The following is a 21,071-nucleotide window of genomic DNA, read 5'->3' on the forward strand; positions in this document are numbered from 1 at the left end:
TGGGAAAGAAAGGGAGAGAGAGAGAAATACATTAGGCCTGCCAGATAATGTCGTAGTTAAATAGCAAAGATTTTTTCCCCCCTCTCCTTTCTCTCTCTGTTCCTTTTTCTCTCCACCTTTCTTTCTGTCTCTCTTTCTCTCTCTCTTTGGCGATTTTGTATTTCTTATTAAACTTAAGGCTTTTCTTTGTATCTTTTTTCAGATAACTTGGGGAAAATGGAAACAGACGAAGCTCAAGATAGAACCCAAGTTTCAGGTGAGATCATGAAAGGATACGACTTAGAAAGGAAGAGGCGGGGAAGGACGGTCCTCAACCTGAAATCCATTTCGTTCTTAACCGGAACACAGTTGTTATTATTGTCGATGTAAATTGCTTTGGGTCTTTTTGTATTTGCCCGAGTGGAAATTGGGATATAATTAATGTTTGTCACTTTGTGCTAAATTCAGTAGGGCACAGATTTCTTGTTAAGTAAATTTGAATTTTTTTTAAAAAAAACAACAAGGCTCCCAAGAAGGGGTGCGTGTGTGAGAGGCAGATCAGTCGTTTTGAAGGTTGGGGAACGAGTTCAGTTCTTGTCAGAGACACTTAGTCTTGCCTGCGTAACAACACGGGAATTTGAGCAGAAATGAGTGTCTCCATCTTCATCAATAGACTTTCATCCAGTCAGCTGAGAGAGGACAGAAAGAGTGATGCAGTGTGTGTGTGGGTGTGTGTGTGTGTGTTACAATCAGATGCACCTCTGGATCAGCATCAGATGAAGCTAGGGTTGCCAGCTTCCAGGTGGGGCCTGGAGCTCCCCTTCTTTGACAACTGATCTCCAGCTGGTAGAGATCAGCTCCCCTGGAGAAAATGGCGGCTTGGAAGGGCGGACCCTAGGGCATTCTACCTTATTGAGGCCCCTCCCTTCCACAAACCCTGCCCTCTCCCGGATCCACCCCCAAAGTCTCCTTGTATTTTCCAACCCTGACCTGGCCACCCTACATGAAGCTGAGCATTGTACAGCAGGATACAGTTCCGATTCGTGGTCAGATCTGGAGGATCTATGTGTTGGTCTTCTGGCTGCCACAAATCTGGAGCATGTTTAAGACCTTAACCCGAGTATTCAAACTTGGACAAGAAGCATCAGTTAGGCTTGCCCAATGTTCCCCCTCCATCAGCCAGCTCTCCAAATCTTTCATAGGAGAACATAAGAGAAGTCATGTTGGATCAGACCAATGGCCTATCCAGTCCAACACTCTGTGTCACACAGTGGCCAAAAAACCCAGGTGCCATCAGGAGGTCCACCAGTGGGGCAAGGACGCTAGAAGCCCTCATACCCATGCTCCTCCCAAGCACCAAGAATACAGAACATCACTGCCCCAGACAGAGAGTTCCAACAGTACGCTGTGGCTAATAGCCACTGATGGACCTCTGCTCCATATGTTGATCCAGTCCCCTCTTGAAGCTGTCTATTCTTGTAGCTACATAAGTCCCCAGAAGCCCGTGCAGTAGATACACCAGCAGTGGAACCAAACGTCTCACACCACCAGCTTCACCACATTTGCAGTCTTCTGAGTTCACCAAAGTTTTGGAGGCAGCAGCAGAGGGACTTGGGAACCCTATCTGGGTCTGAATCTGGAACCCTGGAAGGTTTCAGAACAAAGGCTGCTCCACAGTCATTTGCTGTTCTGGGCGGCAGACTGAGAACAGGATGAGTATTTTTCATAAAAGGGAAGAGCACCGACATAGATCATCAGCTTTCTTCAGGTGGGAGTTTATCAATAATAACAATACCCCTGGAAGTTACAGCTTCCCCCCCTCCAAAGCCTAGTCCTCTGCCCCCAATCACTTAATTTGGAATTGGATCTACAGAACAAGTTTAACATTATAAGACGAGCCCTACCAGAGCAGACCAGCAGTCTGTCAACTCCAGCATCCTGGTTCACCCAGTAGTTACCTTGGAGGCCCCACGACCCTGGTTTAGAGGTCAAGGTCTCCTCATGAGGTTGCCTCTTACTACTGGTACTGCTTATGTTAAGGTTCCTTCTGTCACCAATAGGTTTGGCTCAAAACACCCCCCGAGTTTCAAAAAGATTGGACCAGGGGGTCCAATTCTGTGAGCTCCAAAAGAAGGTGCCCACACCAGTTTGGCCGCTCCTGCCCGATGAAGAATTGATCTGTGGGTATCTGGGGCTCTGGGGGGGCTGTTTTATTGAGGTCGAGGCACCAAATTTTCAGCATAGCATCCGGTGCCTCTCCTCAAAAATACCCCTCAAGTTTCAAAAAGATTGGACCAGGGGGTCCAATTTTGTGAGCTCCAAAAGAAGGTGCCCCTATCCTTCATTATTCCAAATAGAAAGAAGGCATTTTAAAGGCATGCGGTCCCTTTACATATTATGGCCGGAACTCCCTTTGGAGTTCAATCGTGATTGTCGCAGCCTTGCTTCTGGCCCCACCCCCCAAAGTCTCCAGATTCTTCTTGAGTCCGACCTGGCAACCATAAGCTGGCTTATCGCATCGCCAGTTGCCCAGGCCTCTCCTCACTCTGGTTCGCGTGCCCTTCGAGAGATCGAACATTCGAGTGAACCTTCGGTTAAGCTGCAGGCATGCGCCTGAGCGGCACATCCCGCTAAAGGCAAGCTGAAAAGGAGACGGAGTTACAATTTTTGCAGAATTTCCTCTGACTTGTGGGTTTCCTGTACAGACACCTGCGCGAGAGGAAAAGGGTGGGGATCAGTGTGAGGCTTTATATGTGTGGGATGAGAATTAGTCTACATGGTAGGAGAGGAAGAACTTTCTGATGGGTTAGATCAAGTGTGGCCAAACATGCTTCATGCAAGAGCCACATAGAATAAACGACAGATGTTTGAGAGCCACAAGACATGAACGTCAGATATTTGAGAGCAGGGAGGGAGATGGGGAGGAAGAGGTGGGAAAAAAGCAACTTTAACTTTAAATGCAGTCTCTAAGCTGCCAGCTGACTTGGCTTGGAGAAGCGATTTAAAGAGAGAAATGTCTTCTCCAAGCTGGCTGATGGGATGCTGGGGGCTTCGAGAGCCACACAATGCTTGTGAAAGAGCCGCAGTTTGGCCACCCCTGGTTTAGATGCTAGGCTTCAATCTCAGAAGGGGGCTGTCAATACTTTTTGCGAGCTTCCTGCTGGCGGAAATACAGTGCTGGAATAAGTGGAGAGCTGGTCCGTTTCAGCAAGGCCTTGAGAATTGCCTGGTTATCAGCAGCATGATGGCTATATGTTTGGTAGCCTAAATTTGTAGGGGACTATTAGATTTTTAGCAGGGCTTTTTTTGTAGCAGGAACTCCTTTGCATATTAGGCTACATACACACACACACACGATGTAGCCAATCCGCCAAGAGCTTATAGTAGGCCCTGGTAGAAGAGCCCTGTAAGCTCTTGGAGGATTGGCTACATTAGGGGGAGTGTAGCCTAATATGCAAAAGAGTTCCTGCTACAAAATAGGCCCTGGTTTTTTGATTCATGACAAGGAAGAGCATATACTTCTTTTTACGCCTGGGCCTAGATGGTGGGAGACTGGGAAGGGCAGAGACATGGGAAATGCTGCTGGAAATGCCAGCCACCAGGTGGAACCTGAGGATCCCCTGGAATTACAGCTCATCCCCCAACTGCAGAGATCAGTTACCCTAGAGAAAATGGAAGCATTGGAAGGTAGACTCTATGGAAGGGGCGTCGAACTCATTTGTTATGAGGGCCGGAACTGACATAAGCGCGCTCTCGTTGGGCCGGGCCATGCAGAGAGATAAACTTTATAAAAGACACCGACAAACACAATTAAAGATTTTTAAAAAAAACTTAAAATAAAACATGCTTAAAACATTAGCAGTTGTTGGTCTTAAAGGCGCTTTCTTTGTATCTCTCCCATGGGATCCAGGGAACTGGGCAAAGGAAGCTCCGGCTCTTTCCTTCCTTCCTTAGGGGACCAGGAGGGGGAGGAGCCTCAGCCAATAGAAGGAAGAGAGGCTTGGCTCAGTAGCTCTGCTGTGCGATTGAGAGAGCCTGGCAAAGCAAGCTCTTCCTCACCCCCCCCTTTCCTCCACAAGGGAGGAGCCTTAGCCAATGGAGAAAATAGAGGCTTGGCTCTGTAGCTGCTGTGCAATGGAGCAAGCCTGGCAAAGCAAGCTGTGATGCAGAAGGAAGCAAGAGAGAGGGAGAAGGAAGCAGATGACAGCAGGTTGCTCAGGGGTCTGATAGGAGCCCTGATTCGGCCCCTGGGCCACATGTTTCACACCCCTGCTCTATGGCATTGTACCCCAGTGAGGTCCCTGTCCTCCTCAGGCTCCATCCCCACATCTCCAGAAGTTCCCAACCTGGAGTTAACAACTCACCCACCTGGGGGTGGACCTGACCACCTTAGCTGTCACACCGCTCTAGGATTCAGGGGGAATTTAGGGTTGCCAGCCTCCAGGTGGGGCCGGGAGATCTCCTGCTTTTACAACTGATCTCCAGCTGGCAAAGATCAGCTTCCCTCTATGGCATTGTGCCCTGCTGAGGCCCCACCCCTCCCCAAACCTTGCCCTCTCCCGGATCCACCCCCAAAGCCCAGGTATTTTCCAACACAGACCTGGCAACCCTATAAATCATGGAGTTTCTGCTGAATCCTAGAGCAGTGTGATGTGACTAGGTTCACCCCAGAAATGATTTCACGCCATCAACTCAGTGGGATTTCTTTTTTCTTTTCTCCCTCTCCCCCGGCTTACCGAGTGGCTGGGGGCAGCTGGCAGGAGATTTCTTGTTATAATGAGAGCTGGCAAACCTACCTGTAGGAAGGAGCTGAACGAGCTCCACTAGTGGTTTTTAGGGTGGCCGGCTCTTCGTTGGGAAATACCTGGAGATTTGGGGGTTGTAGCCTGAGTAGGGCAGGGTTTGGGGTGGGACCTCAGAAGGGTACAATGCCCTCGAGTCCACCCTCCAAAGTGATCGTTTCCTCCAGGTGAAAAGATCCCTGTCACCTGGAGATCAGTTGTAATAATGGGAGGTCTCCAGCCGAAACTTGGAGGATGGCAATTGTAGTGGTGGTTTCTTTTTCTCTCCAGGGAATGTGTTTTGAAGGCCACTTCTTTATGCTATGTCAGGGGTGGCCAACGGTAGCTCTCCAGATTTTTTTTTTTTTTTGCCTACAGCTCCCATCGGCCCCAGCCATTGGCCATGCTGGCTGGCGCTGATGGGAATTGTAGGCAAAAAAACATCTGGAGAGCTACCGTTGGCCACCCCGCGCTATGTGTGTGGCATTACCCACAGGCATGACGACAAAGGGATTGTACTTTCAGTAGGCAAGTGTTGAAAGGAAGACTTGTTTGTTGAGTAATGTATTTTGCTACCACACGGATTCTGGAGAATTTCGAGCCACACAGATGAAACGCGACTCATTGTAATTTGGCTCTTGTGTAAAAGCAGAGCCCAAAGTAAGCTCTGGAGCTGAAACAAACAACCAGATCCAACAAGGAGGGACTGGGTTGGATCCGGACTAAATTTCCCAATAGTAGAATGGGACTTTCTTGCCCCCAAACCATATCCCACTAATCTCCACAGCATACGATTGCCAACGTCCAAGTGGGACCGAGAGATCTGCTATTACAACTGATGTCAGAGCTCAGTTCCCCTGGAGAAAATGGCTGCTACAGAGGGCGGACTCTGTGGCATTGTACCCAGATGAGGTCCCTCCCCTTCCCAAACCTCTCCCTTCCCCAGCTCTGTCCCCAAAATCTCCAAGTATTTCTCAGCCGAGAGCTGGCATCCTACAACAGAGCTGGCATCCTACGACAGCATCAGACTGTGGTCCTGGGGAAAATGGGACCCTTGAGGAATGTAGGGCTGTCAAGCTACCACTGGGGGACAGGGGATCCCCCAGTATAGGGGACCCCAACCCGCCGGCAGGGAGGAGGCCACCAGGGGGATCCCTGCCCCTGATCCCTGCCACACGGAACACATGGCACAATGACATCTCCCGGAAGTGACATCATCACACCAGGAACATTTCATGGGGGGACACTCTAGGAATTGCAGTAAAACTTTATGGTACCATAGAGTTTTATCACAATTCCTAGAACGTCCCCCTGTACAACGTTCCCGGCGCGATGATGTCACTTCTGGTTGACATTATTGCACCACCTGTGTGTGTGAGAAGTCCTCCGCTGCAGAAGTATGTCATGGAGGGTTCTGCAGCAAGGAGGAGGAATAAGCACAAATTGCCAGGCTGGATGAAACCCATTGAGGGAAATATCCTGATCACCTGGAGATTGCTTTGGAGGTGAATGTCCGGTAACCTTGCCAGTGAAGTCATGCTATCCTTACATCGTTTCTATCCTGCAATATTGAGGCACTTACTAGAACCTGATGTTGTATTTGGGCACAACTGAATGCCAAGAGGAAAGCACGAGGTCAGAGACCCTTTTTCTTCTCACGATACCCACACAGTGGCATTTGGGAAAAAGTACTAGTTGGTGGTAAAAGGTTGTGCAAGCACCAGTCGTTTTCGACTCTGGAGTGACGTTGCTTTCACAATGTTCTCGTGGCAGACTTTTTACGGGGTGGTTTGCCATTGCCTTCTCCAGTCATCTACACTTTCCCCCCAGCAAGCTGGGTACTCATTTTACTGACCTCGGAAGGATGGAGGGCTGAGTCAACCTGGAGCCGGCTACCTGAAAACCCAGCTTCACCGGGGATCGAACTCAGGTCGTGAGCAGAGGGCTCCGACTGCAGTACTGCAGCTTTACCACTCTGCGCCACGGGGCTCTACTAGTTGGTGGAGAGGATGTTAAAACCTTTTTCCCATCCAGGAGTTCTCCCCTTCAAAGGGTTTTCTGCCCAGCCAGTATCCAAAACCAGTCTAGCCAAGGGAAAATTGGTCTTTTCGGTGGAAGCTTGTCAAGAAGTTCAGCCGCCCGACTTCTGACCTTCAGCCTCAGATAACCCCGTCCCTGTTCTTCTACATCCTCCTTTTCTCTATAAACCTGGGCTTCGAAACACACAGGGCTTTTAGGCCACACACCCCTGATGTAGCCAATCCTCCAAGAGCTTCCAGGGCTCTTAGTACAGGGCCAACTGTAAGCTCCAGGAGGATTGGCTGGCTCAGCGGTGGCCAAAGTGGCTTAACGTAAGAGCCACATAGAATAAATGCCAGGCGTTTGAGAGTTGCAAGACATGAATGTCAGATGTCTGAGAGCAAGAAGGCAGGCAGGAAGGCAAATAGATGGGGGATGGGAGGCAGAAAGAAAGCAACTTTAAATGCACTCCCCAAACCACTGGCTGGCTTGGTGAAGTGATTGAAAGAGACAAATGCCTTCTCCAAGCTGGCTGATAAGGTAGTGGGGGTTTCAAGAGCCACACAATATGTGTGAAAGAGCCACATGTGCTCCCATGCCACAGTTTGGGCACCCCTGGGCTGGCTACATCAGGGGTGTGTGGCCTAATATGCAAAGGCATTCCTGCCACAAAAGAAGCCCTGGAAACACACGTTTGCCAGGTGATAAAAACTGAAGAGCCCTTAGAGTTCGCTGATCTGTAAAATGAAAGAAAGCTTCAACTCTGGGACAGGTGCATTCGTGTAATAAACGCCCCTCCCCACCAGCCTAAACTAAACGTCCCCACCCCCCTTCCAGCTGGATGCAACCTCAAAAGGAAATAGAGCAGAGGAGAGGGAAACGTCCCTTCCTTAAATTGCCGAACTGAGGGGCGGCGGGGGGGGGGGTTATTTTTGCTTCTCCACAGTGTGGAGTTTGCAGTTCCTCATGGCTTGGCTGTAGTTTCTCTGTCCCTTCAGTTTTAGGAGGAAAGGAATTTCTTCTTCCTCATGTGGTATTTGGAGGGGGGGGGAGGTTTAGCTTCAGAGGCCCAGGCTCCTCCTGGTAGATCAAGCCGCCCTGTCCGCAGTTTCTCTTCTGTTTGTGGAGGGCAGCCGGCCGCCTTCCTGAATCCTTTTCATGAAGAAGGCGTTGAAAGGGACACACCAAAGGGGGGAACGTGTAGCGTTGCCAATCCCCAGGTGAGGGCAGGGTATCCCCCGGTTTGGAGGCCCTCTCCTCACTTCAGAGCCCTCAGAAAGTGGGGAGGGGGAGAGAAATGTCTGCTGGGCACTGTTATTCCCTATGGAGACCGATTCCTGTAGGGTATAATGGAGAATTGATCTCTGGGGCTCTGGAAGGGTGTTTTTTGAACTAGAGACACCAAATGTGCAGCATAGCATCCAGCGTCTCTTCCCAAAGTGCCCTTCCAAGTTTCAAAAAGTTTGGACCAGAGGGTCCAATTCTATGAGCCCCAGAAGACGGTGCCCCTATCCTTCATTATTTATAATGGAGGGAAGGCACTCAAAAGGTGCATGGTCCCTTTCAATGTGGTGGCCAGAGCTCCCTTTGGAGTTCAATTATGCTTGCCAAAACCTTGCTCCTGGCTCCATCCCAACGTCTCCTGACTCCACCCCCCACGTCCCCAGATATTTCTTGAATTGGAGTTGGCAACCCTAGGGACGTGCCATTTGAAGGTTGGCAAATGGCAGATCTATGAAGCTACCCAATCAGTGATAGGCAGGGGTTGGAATTCTAGCAGGAGCTCCTTTGCATATTAGGCCACGTACCCCTGAGGCGGCCAATCCTCCAAGAGCTTACAAGGCTCTTTTTTTGGAAGCTCTTGGAGGATTGGCTACATCAGGGGTGTGTGGCCTGATACGCAAAGGAACTCCTGCTAGAATTCCACCCCTGGTGAGATGGTTGCTGACCACTCCGTTGGCCAAGATAATTTCCCTTGGAGATAGGGTTGCCAGGTCCAATTCAAGAAATATCTGGGGACTTTGGGGGTGGGGCCAGGAGACATTAGGGGTGGAGCCAGGAGCAAGGTTTTGGCAAGCATAATTGAACTCCAAAGGGAGTTCTGGCCATCATATTGAAAGGGACCATGCATCTTTTGAATGCCTTCCCTCCATTATAAATAATGGAGGATGGGGGCACCTCCTTCTGGGGCTCATAGAATTGGACCCCCTGGTCCAAACCTTTCGAAACTTGGAGGGTATTTTGGGAAGAGACGCTGGATGCTATGCTGCACATTTGGTGTCTTAGTTCAAAAAACAGCCCTTCCAGAGCCCCATGGATCAATTCTCCATTATACCCTACGGGAATCAGTCTCCATAGCTGCTGACCTCTCAGTTGGCCAAGATAATTTCCCTTGGAGATAGGGTTGCCAGGTCCAATTCAAGAAATATCTGGGGACTTTGGGGGTGGGGCCAGGAGCAAGGTTGCGACGAGCATAGAAATCGGTGGTTTACGTTGAGATCCAACCTGATCTGTGGGTTCCGGCAGATGCAGGCTTGAGCTGGCTTTAAAGAAACAAGCCGACAAGCGTTAGTGAGAGCGGCTCGGTATTCGTGCTCCATCTGTCCCTGTTTCTTGGAATGTGGCCACTGCTCGCTCCTAAAGGAATCCTCACCCCTACGACAAGCTGAGAGTTCACACTTCTCTCCCCTTCCTGAAAGCAATATTTTATGAAGCGCATCGTTCCCGCACTGAACTGGAGACGCAGCCAAAGCGCCAACAAAGAACGGCAACAGATATTATCAGATGTGTTTTCCCTACCGCTGTGGGGCGCGGGGTGTTCCCCTCTTGCATTTTGGGATTGGCTCTACCCAGCCAAAAAGGGAACGGGGAAGTTTCATGAATGCTTACCCAGGATGCCTTAGAGCAAACCAAGTAAAATGGCTGGGTCTCTTGTTCAGATTAAATGGGTACGTGCCACTTAATGGTGGTTTTCAGCCTCCCTCTCACGGATAACTAATTTGCTTATGTTTAAACCGCCCCCCCCCCAAAAAAAGGCTGTATTCGGGGGGTTTTGTAGAAAAAGCTCAGCAGGAAACATTTGCATATTAGGCCACACCCTCTGATGTCACCATTGTTTCACAGCCCCCTGATATGAAGAGAGCTGGAACTGTGTTCCTGTGTGTTCCTGCTCAAAAAAAGGCTTGGCTGTATTAAAGAAGAGTGGGTTAGGTTTCTGATAAAATCGGCAGTTTTGAATGTGACTTCATTGTGCTGTGGATGCTCTAGTAAAACTATGGTACCATTTTCGAAGGACTCCGGATATAATATTGAGTTGAAGGAATGGGAGAATATTTGGAAGCAAAATTTAAAACTAACCAGATCATCGGAATTCAAAGAAAATTTATACAAAATGGTGTATAGATGGTACTTAACTCCGGAAAGACTGGCCAAGATTAACCCAACCTACTCTAATAAATGTTGGAAATGTGGGAAAATTAAAGGTACCGTTTATCACATTTGGTGGCAGTGTAATCACGCCAAAAAATATTGGGCTCAAATTAACATTTGGTGCCAGAAAATCTTTAAAATAAGGCTTCCGCATACCCCAGAACTTTATTTGTTAAGTGTGATTAAGGAAAATCTCCCCAAGCCGGAGAAAAAACTCTTGGTACATATTATCACTGTGGCTAGAATTTTGTACGCTAAATATTGGAAGACTACGAAAATTCCAGATAGGAATGAATTTTTGCAAAAGCTATTAGAAGCTGCCGAATTGGATATGTTAACAATAAGATTAAGAGGAGGGAACCATCGGGTTTGTAAAAAGATTTAGAATCCGCTGTATCTATGGATAAAAAGTATGGGAATTGAATTGAGGAATTCGAATCTGTGCTTTGGAAATACCCCACAAGCTCTTGGTGGTGGGGGGAGATAGGTGGTGGGTTGTGTTGGATTGTGCTGTTCTTTTTCTTTTTGTCTGTAATTTTTAATAAATTTTGATTATTGGGGAAAAAAAAACTATGGTACCATAGATTTTTACCCCAAATCCCAGACTGTTCACAGCACGACGTGCCTGGCGTGATGGTGACCCTTCCGGGTCATGTCATCGCACAGGGGATGTTGCATGGCGATGGGGCTGTTTGGGGGTGGGATTTGGGGAGGGGAAGGACTTGAAGGGGGTATAACGCCTTACGTGTCTGCCTTCCAAAGTGACCATTTTCTCCAGGTGAGCTGATCTCTGGAGATCAGTTGTAATATTGGGAGGTATCCAGCCACCATCTGGAGGTTGGCAACACCAGGCTCCAAGTATTTCCCAAGACAGAGCTGACGGCCCTACCTCTAGGTACCGCACCTAGCTAATAGGGGTCTCCGGTCTCCTTTGGCCAAGAGAGGGGGATAGGGGGGTTGTCGCAGCCAGGTTGGGAAACTCCTGGAGATTTAGGGGTGAAGTTTGGGGAGGGCTCTACTTATCTCCCTGTGGCGCAGAGTGTTAAAGCTGCAGTACTAAGCTCTGCTCACGACCTGAGTTCGATCCCCGGTGAAAGCTGGGTTTTCAGGTAGCTGGCTCGAGGTTGACTCAGCCTTCCATCCTTCCGAGGTCGGTCAAATGAGTCCCTAGCTTGCTGGGGGGAAAGTGGAGATGACTGGGGAAGGCAAAAAAGTAAAAAGTCTGCCGTGAAAGCAACGTCACCCCAGAGTCAGAAACGACTGGTGCTTGCCCAGGGGACCTTTCCTTTCTTTCCTTTCCTGCTTATCTCAGTCTCTACTCGTGCCCCCCCTTTTGTGAGGTCAGGGGGCTATGACTGGCGTGTCCCTGAACACCACTTTCCCCCCCTTCTGCATCCTAGTCTTAAACGTGACTGTTTGACAAAAAAGATTCAGGTGGGTACAGCCGTGTTGGTCTCAAGCAACAGAACAAAGTTTTGAGTCCAGTGGCACCTTTAAGACCAACACAGTTTAATTCTGGGTATACATTTTTTTTGTGTGCCGGCCTACTTCTTCATATATGTACTTGCGTGCGCAAGAGAGCTTATACCCAGAATTAAACTCCGCTGGTCTTAAAGGTGTCCCTAAACTCAAACTTTGTTCTATTTGGCAGAAAGGAAGGACCAAACGACACGCAAAAGCAGGAGAAAAGTCCACTATAACTTGAACATATGAACATATGAAGCTGCCTTATACTGAATCAGACCTTTGGTCCATCAAAGTCAGTATTGTCTTCTCAGACTGGCAGCGGCTCTCCAGGGTCTCAAGCCAACTTAGGTGGCCTTTTTCAAAGCCCTTCTGAGAGATGCGGACTGCTTACCAGCAACCGTTTCGACTTAGCCTTTGGTAATGGAAAATTATTTTCCGCCGTGCTCTTGTGAAGTTAGCTGTGAGGACTTGTCTTACGGTTTGCCTACCAGGACTCCTAGGGAACGCAGGCGGAGGTTGGGTTTATCTGCAGCTATTTATATGTTGTGGTTGGGCACGATCTAACTCAAGTTAGGCGTCCGAAATGCTATCGCTTTCAGCAGGAGAGACTGAAGCGCACGCTCAACTTTCCCACCAAAATTAGTAATGGTACTTGAAAGCAATTAACTTTTGCGGAGTGAATGCCTGTCGCTTTCTAGCCCTGTTGCGGCTTTGCGCTTTTGTTAAGCACTAGTGGCCTGAAGTTTCCAACCAAAGGCATAAATGAATGCTCCCAGTTTAGTTAAGTCTGGATTGAGAAATGAACAGGGCGTCTTTTGAGCAAGAACGCCCAGGAAAGCAGTTCCGGCTAGCTTGGCATCAGGGGTGTGTGGCCTAATATGCAAATGAGTTCCTGCAGGGGGGTTCCCTGCAAAAAAAGGCCTGAAAATTAATTTTGCAGAGATTAGTAGGTCACATTACCACTGCCTCGTTCCATGAAGGAAAGAAAAGGTCCCTTGTGCAAGCCCCAGTTGTTTCCGCCTCCGGGGAGACATTGCTTTCACAATGTTTTCACAGCAGACTTTTTACGGGGTGGTTTGCTATTGCCTTCCCCAGTCTTTTACACACACCCCCCAGCAAGCCGGGTCCTCATTTGACCGACCTCAGAAGGATGGAATGCTGAGTCAACCTTGGGCCGGCTACCTGAATCCAGCTTCCGCCGGAATCGAACTCAGGTCGTGAGCAGAGAGTTCAGATCACAGTACTGCAGTACTGCTGCTTTACCCCTCTGCGCCACGGGGCCGCTTGTTTCATGAAACTAGGCTGTAAACCAGAAAGTCCTGGGTTTAAATTTTGCTGCTAAACGCTCACTGCAAACGACTGTCTCATCTTCAGTGTAGGGAATAATAATAATTCTGTCCAGCCTACAGGGTTGTTAGAAGGATTACTGAGATAATATACGTGAGGTGCTTTAGATATTCTAAATGTAAGTGCTTTGTATTATTATAAAGTTACACGTTTTAGACCAGGGGTGTCAAAATCATTTGTTATGAGGGCCGGATCTGACATAAATGAGACCTTGTTGGTTCCATACACACAATGGGCCATGTGTATCATCAAATGTAATGTCAGGTAGCAGAGATATCAGCTTTATAAGGGACAGTGACAAATACAATTTAAAAAACAAACACACTTAAAACATGCTTAAAACAGTAGCATTCGTTGGTCTTAAAGGTGCTTTCTTTGTATATCTCTTGTGAGATCCAGGGAACCTGGGCAAAGGAAGCTCTGGCTCTTTCCTTCCTTCCCCAGGGGATGGCGGGGGGGGGGGGGGGACGAGGAACCTCAGCCAATAGAAGGAAGAGAGGTTTGGCTCACTAACTCAATAGTGTGATAGAGCGAGCCTGGCAAAGCAAGCTATCCCTTCCCTCCTTCCTCCCCAAGGGAGGAGCCTCAGCCAATGGAGAAAATAGAGGCTTTGCTCTGTAACTCCTGCGTGATTGAGCAAGCCTGACAAAGCAAGCTGTGATGCAGAAGGAAGCAAGAGAGAGGGAGAGAAGGAAGCAGATGACAGTCAGTTGTTTGGGGGCCTGATTCAGCCCTCGGTCCGCATGTTTGACACCCCTGTTTTAGACATTTTGTTGTCTCTTTTTACCTGACTCCACTGGGACTGGGATCTAAGTAGAGTTATAGTGAAATCTACTAAATAGAACAAGTAGGCTATGACTCACTTAAATCCCACTGCTTGAAGTGGGACTTATTTACAACTAACTTTAGCATGCATGGGGGCCCATCTGTTGTCTTTGCTGCTTCCTGTATAGCCTAGTATGATGGAACTAAACCTTCATCATTCAGTATATTAGCAGTTTCCCAAATGCATGTTTATTTGCACTTGCTATAAACTTTATCGTGAAACGCTAATCCGGGAGAACTGGGTTTGATTTCCCCACTTCTCCACATGCCGACAGTTGGATGATCTTGGGTCAGCCAAAGTTCTCTCAGAGCTGTTCTCTCCAGAGCAGTCCTCTCAGAGCTCTCTCAGCCCCACCTACCTCACAACAGGGTCTGTTGTGGGGAGGGGAAGGGAAGCAGATTGTAAACCGCTCTGAGACTCCAAGTGAAGGGTGGGGTATAAATCCAAACTCCTCGTCCTCCATTTCTGCCTCCTGTGGCAGCCATTTCATGGTTGTGCCCTGTGTCGGAATTCCAGATGTGACCACAGGTTCTGAAAGGTTGGGGACATCTGGACTAGATGCATACAGTGCTTTAATGCACCTGTTTTGTGTTGGTGTTTGCTGCAGTACTGCAATCCTAAACTCTGCTCACGACCTGAGTTCAATCCCGGCAGAAGCCGGGTTTTCAGGTTGCCGGCTCCAAGGATGACTCAGCCTTCCATCCTTCCGAGGTCGGTAAAATGAGTCCCCAGCTTGCTGGGGGGAAAGTGTAGATGACTGGGGAAGGCAACGGCAAACCACCCCATAAAAAGTCTGCCATGAAAACATCATGATGCGACGTCACCCCAGAGTTGGAAATGACTGGTGTTCGCACAGGGGACCACCTTTACCTTTTTATTTTATCATGGCAATTGTGAATTGTGAAAGAGCCTTGAGGCGCGGAAGCGGTAAAGCTGCAGTACTGCAGTCCAAGCTCTCTGCTCACAACCTGAATTCGATCCCGGCAGAAGCTGGTTTCAGGTTGCTGACTCCAAGGATGACTCAGCCTTCCATCCTTCCGAGGTCGGTAAAATGAGTCCCCAGCTTGCTGGGGGGAAAGTGTAGATGACTGGGGAAGGCAATGGCAAACCACCCTGTAAAAAGTCTGCCATGAAAACATCATGATGGGACGTCACCCCAGAGTTGGAAATGACTGGTGTTTGCACAGGAGACCACCTTTACCTTTTTATTTTATCATGGCAATTGTGAATTGTGAAAGAGCCTCGTGGCGTGGAAGCGGTAAAGCTGCAGTACTGCAGTCCAAGCTCTCTGCTCACAACCTGAATTCGATCCCGGCAGAAGCTGGTTTCAGGTTGCCGACTCCAAGGATGACTCAGCCTTCCATTCTTCCAAGGTCGGTCAAATGAGGACCCAGCTTGCTGGGGAGAAAGTGTAGATGACTGGGGGAGGCAATGGCAAACCACCCCGTAAAAAGTCTGCCGTGGAAACGTTGTGAAAGCAACGTCACCCCAGAGCTGGGAACGACTTGTGCTTGCACAGGGGGCCTTTCCTTTTCCTTTAGAATGGCCAAAAAAAAAAGGTGTTTGGGATCCAGGCTTTTTCGTGACATTTTAATATTTTGACCTAATATTTTCTTCTCACTTTGCAATCGCACGCTTGGCCTTCAGTTAATATTCTGGACGTGCCTCCCAGAAATTAAATGGCGAATGGCTATTTTTTTCCCCTCCCCACTTTGAAAGTCATCTGCCAGAAAATGTTAGAGCGATTACATAGCTATAAAATTGGCCGTGCAGTCGTGAACTTATCAGGCTATAACAACACAGATGCAGTTAAGGCATGAAATAGGAAATATCATGCTCCTGTGTCTAAGAGAAGAGCGAACATAGTATTCAGCTTCCTGTTCTCAAAAGGAAGGCTATCCTGAAGGAGGAGGAGGTAGTGATGGTGATGGTGATGGTGATATTGGATTTATATCCCACCTGTCGCTATGATTCTCAGAGTCTCAGAGCGGCTCACAATCTCCTTTACCTTCCCCATCCACAACAGACACCCTGTGAGGTGGGTGAGGCTGAGAGAGCTCTCCCAGAAGCTGCCCTTTCAAGGACAACTCCTGCGAGAGCTATGGCTGACCCAAGGCCATTCCAGCAGCTGCAAGTGAAGGAGTTGGGAAAGCAAACCTGGCTTTCTTAGATAAGAGTCCGCACGTTTTAACCGCTAAAGCAAACTGGCTCAAGGACGTGTGGCCTGAAGAAACAAATTTAGTTGATTTGATGATGGGTAGCAAGGCCCTGTCTTGTCAGCTCTGGGAAGCTGAGCAGGGTCAGCCTCGGTTAACGCTCGGATGGAGGAACACCAAGAAGTCCAGGGTTGCTATGTAGAGGCTGGAAATGGCAAACCACTTCTGAATCTCTCTTGCCTTGAAAGCCCTATGGAGCTGCCACAGGTCAGCTGTGACTTGGTGGCACTTTTTGCCACTGCTGAGACAGAGATCCTAATGCTGATTGCTGCCACTTCCCAGAGAAGTAACTACCTGATCCTAGGATGTACACAGCGGTTGTGGCTTTCGGTCAAGGCTGTTTTGTAGAAGGGTCCTCTGATTTCTGTAGAACCAGTCAAAAGCTGTTGCCTTTATTTGCAGGGAAAGAAAGCCCTCCATTAAGTGATGTCCCAGATGACGGTGAAGAGTCCATGCCCGTGCCAGAGGACCTTTCGACGAGCTCAGGAGGGCAACAGAATTCTAGGAATGAGAGAGTTTTGGGTAAGAGCATCGTTATCTGTCTGATGTTCCTTTCCTCTTCTGTTTTAAAACTCATCGACTTGTTCCCTTGTAAAGAAATACCCAGCCAGCTTTGTAGCTTTGAAAGTATCAGATCCCATCAAAGATGCCGTCTCATTTCTGCATTCAAATGATTGTCCAGCAGAGAAGCAAATGCATAAGGCATGTGATGACGGGGAATGGAAAAGACCGTTGGCGGCATCCTTTTCCTTTTGATTTCCCAGAGGTTACTTGTTTGTTTGACAATGCAGTGTCTTGGTTGTAAAACAGAATGGCACAAAGTATCTGAACTACAAGTAAGTATCTAAAATCCCAGTTGTTTATAATTCCCACTCATCCAAATCTTTTAGTGGTGGCTTACGACCCACAGCTGGTCATACCTGGAGATGTAAAATTTTCGGAAATTAGAAAGCTCAGGAAAAAAACCTGTGTTCTTTCCAGTTTTTTTCCAGGAAAAAAGCAGAAAATGTCTGAAAAATTGAAAAAAAAGACTTCATTAGCACTTCTTTTTTCTTTTCCAGATTAAAAGTCATTCTGTTACTTTAGGAACATAAAATATGACTGTGGACAAATTTTATTTAGCATGAAATTATCACAGCTAGCATATTAAAAAATATAGTGCATCCAAACAATTATTACAAGCAGAATTTACTTTTAAAATAATATTTATTTGTAATTTTAACAATCTCCTGAACTGTTTTCTGGTTTATGTAGAACCGACCAAAAACCTCCACAAAACAATTTTTAAAAATCCAGAAGTAACCATAATTCATATTTCCTCTCCACAGTATCAAATAAAAATGAAAAACTCATTCTCATAAAAAGAATCGAAGAGGAGGGAAGGGTATAGAAGAAGAAGAAGATATTGGATATTGGAAGGGCGTGTAGGACTAAGTTTCAAGGAATGGGCATGACCTAGGACTTGCTTGTCCTCAGTGCACAGAAATTAGAATAATCTGATACCATACATATTTTTTTAGAAATTATTTGGAAAATATTTGAACACCTTAAAATATTTTATTATGTTAAAATAAAATATTGCATAATCAATTTCTTTTCTTTTTTTCAATTTTTCCAGTTTTTCCGGGAAAAAACTAAAAAGGCTTCAAGAAAAAAACGGGGGGGGGGGGGGTTTCCGAATTTTTCCGTTTTTTTCCCAGGCCTTCACATCTCTAGTCATACCCTAAACTAAGATGGATTTGGCACTTTCACACACACTGAATAATGCACTTTCAATGCACTTTGCGACTGGATTTTGCAGTAACCTTTTTCGCACAAAGTTCACCTCGCAATCACAATCCTGTTCCCTCCGCAGCGTCTGTCGGATTTCCCACCATCTGCGCCGGAGTTACAGGAAGTGCCGCAGCTTTTGCGTAGCAAACGTAAACTGGGTTTTAGCAGTTTACGTTTGCTACGCAAAAGCCGCGGCACTTCCTGTAACTTCGGCGCAGATGGTGGGAAATCCGACTGGACGCTGCGGAGGAAACAGGATTGTGACTGCGAGGTGAGCTGTGTGCGAAAACCGTCTGTGTCAAAATGGGAAAATCCACTTGCAAATGTTAACGAAAGTGGATTGGAAGTTGACTGAAAGTGTGCCTTTGTGGTAGCACTGCCACCGTTTTGTTTTCGTGTTGTGGTTCTATATTTTTATATTTTTAAGAACTCTTTATCATCATCATCTTTCCTTTTATTAGCATACCCAGGTATAACATGAAATAAGGACAGACAAGAGATACAGTCTAAGATTAAGAACAAGAAGCTAATACAATTTATAGTGAAATATGCCCAGCATAGATTTTTATGGACTTCCCCAGAAATTTACTAACAGCCCTTGTGATTTCTATTTCCCTATCTTTCATGGGGCGGTGGTAATCGATCCCGTTCACTAGGTTACAGGGAAGAAGAGAAAGATTTCCACACAGTTCTCTTTGGGGATTAGAATATAACCGACAGTCCAGCAATGTATGTTGGATGGAATCTGGGCTGTTCACCCCACAAGGACAGACTCTCTCACCAGATGGGATTTGGAGGAATCTGCCATAAAAAAACATTTGAAGGAAAGGCATTAATCCTTGCTAGCATAAATGCTCTCCATTGCTGGGGGCTTTCTAGATCACATAAACAGTTGGCCATTTTTCCGATGGGTTGAGCAAGACCAAGCGCCTCCAGTGAGTATGTATAATATCGAACAGGACGTAACTTAGCAAATTTTAAATCAAGGAGCCTTTGTTTGAGCAATCTAAAACTGTAGGATTCATCAGCTAGAAAAAAGGTATTTTTAAAACAAAAAGGAATGAGGACAGAAAGAGGGGAAAAAAGAGAGGGAAATGAAGAGGTAAACAGCAGAGATTAGGTGGAAAATTCAAAGGAGATTCTTGTTTAAAATTTGGAGTAACGAATCAAGTTCTCATCCTGTAAGGCACTCCCAGTTCCCAGATAACCTCCAAAAATGTTGTCCAAAGGGGCACTTCCGTTCAATCAAATGTGTGGTTATTAAAGATCTGAGAAGTTTTTCTAGCCATTTCAATTAAAAACAACAACACGGGGCACAATTCAGCCAAAGTACACTGAAGGACACATAGATCTATGATCTGAAATCAAAGAGCCTTAAAAAGTATGTAACTTCATCTGAAATATGTCATAAGTGGCATTGTCCTCTCTTCTGTAGATGTCTGCTTGTTACCTTCCGTAGTTTTTTTTTAAAAAAAGAATAGAAATACTATAGTTCAACAAAAGTTTTCAGTGGCATCTTTGTGCAAAGAGGCCTCTTTCTTTTGAATGCTTGGTTGGCATGACGCTTGGCCATACTAAAACTTTTGGTCTCCGGGAGCCCTAGGCCAGTGGCTTCCAACCTTTATGGCACCGTGAACCGGTTTCATGGAAGACATTTTTTCCATGGACCAGGGTGGGGGGTGGGGTTTTTGCCACCCCAGGCTGCCCCCTACGCCCTGTCTCTGCCCCCCATGGGGGGGGGGGGTCTTTAAACGGGGAGAGACTGGGGCTGTTTCTGCTGCCCAGGCCTGGCGCTAGGGTTTTTCCCGCCAGAGGCAGAACCCTGCGCCGCCCCCCCCCCATGTCCACCGGCTCGTGTAAAGTGACAACACACAGCGTGCCCCCTGCCCAGCAGCCTTGTTCCGCCTCCCCCCCCCCAGCTGTGATGCACCTCGGCCCTTCCGCAGCTGTGCATCTTAAACTTCTTCGTAGAACACACTGGAGCCAAACCTCCTCCAGCGCGTTCTTAGAAGAAGGATAAGATGCACGCCGCGTTGCAGCCTGTGTGGCAGAGACGCAGCGTGCTCTGATCACCCCGGCGGGGGGGGGAGGCGGAGCGGAAGGGAGGGGAGGGGGCAGCGGTGGGGGTTGTGAACCCCAGAAAGGACACTAGGCGCCTTCTCCTGCCCAGCGTGCTTCGAGTTCGGAGCACGCTGGGCAGGGGAAGCCACGTTCTTTCTTGGCTCCGAGGGATTGGTAGAGCTCCTCCGACCCCTCAGAGCCTAGAAAGGCTCAGGGACGGTGTGAGCAGGGACGGGGCGCCCACCCCCACTTGCACCCCTGTGGGAGCCAGCGCCCCAGGCCATCACTTAGTGCGCCAACTCCCACGTACCGGCTCTGCTGCCTCCCCACTAGGCGGCCAGGTGGCAGAAGGCCAGTCTGCCTCCCCCTCCCATTTAAAGACCCCATCTGATCAGCGGGGGTCTATAAATGAGGGATGGGCTAAGGTTGCAGCAGCAAGGGGAAGCTGCTTTGGAGTGAGGCCGCGCCGCCTCTTCCATCTGCACGGGTCCTGGGTGGGCAGGGGTGGTGCGGTGCCTCTGCTTGGCTCCGCGGCCCGGTTGCTAGCAGGCCACAGACCGGTACTGGTCCACGGACCGGTGGTTGGGGACTTCTGCCCTAGACTGAGGCCGATTTCACACTAGGCTTGTTCCGGATGGAGAGCCCTTTTGGTCCCTTTTGCTCTCTCTGTTTTTGCACGAGCTGCCGCGGAGCTTGGAGTCGACGTGGCATTTTTCCGTGGCAAGCAAGATCCTCTCGCGAGCGGTTTCTGTTTGCCACAGGAGAACGGCGTGCCAACTCACAGCTCCATAGCAGCTTGTGCAAAAAGGAGGAGAAGCACCGGTGGCGAAAGGGCTCTCCATCTGAAACTGCCTGAGATTTCCTCAAGCCAAAGCCCTTTACAGGCTTGTCCTGCGCTTGCTAAAGCGGTATGTTGTTGATTAGCTCCCATAAGGAACTCCAGAGTATATGTGGGATTGGGCTGAGCAGGGTGGGCTCCCATACATTATAGTTCTTCTCAAGAGCCTGCTCTTGGACAACAGGATTCCATCGTTGGGTTTGGTGTCGCGGTTAAGTGTGCGGACTCTTGTCTGGGAGAACCGGGTTTGATTCCCCACCCCTCCACTTGCAGCTGCTGGCATGGCCTTGGGTCAGCCAGAGCTCTGGCAGAGGTTGTCCTTGAAAGGGCAGCTG

At 48.2% G+C, this 21,071-nt stretch overlaps 1 protein-coding gene across 5 annotated transcripts in view; it reads left to right on the forward strand.

Annotated features, from left to right (window-relative positions):
• Positions 1–205: 205 nt before the first annotated feature.
• IKZF1 (IKAROS family zinc finger 1) overlaps positions 206–21,071 on the forward strand; it is a 96,520-nt gene continuing 75,654 nt past the window's right edge. For all 5 annotated transcript variants that reach the window (XM_060247781.1, XM_060247776.1, XM_060247778.1 and 2 more), the window contains exons 1-2: positions 206–256; positions 16,467–16,586. In XM_060247781.1, the coding sequence (XP_060103764.1) occupies positions 217–256; positions 16,467–16,586 (160 nt within the window). In that variant the 5' untranslated portion in view covers positions 206–216. The remainder of the gene's footprint in view (positions 257–16,466; positions 16,587–21,071) is intronic.

The sequence above is a fragment of the Heteronotia binoei genome, chromosome 10, assembly GCF_032191835.1.
Source record: "Heteronotia binoei isolate CCM8104 ecotype False Entrance Well chromosome 10, APGP_CSIRO_Hbin_v1, whole genome shotgun sequence".
Taxonomy (NCBI): domain Eukaryota; kingdom Metazoa; phylum Chordata; class Lepidosauria; order Squamata; family Gekkonidae; genus Heteronotia; species Heteronotia binoei.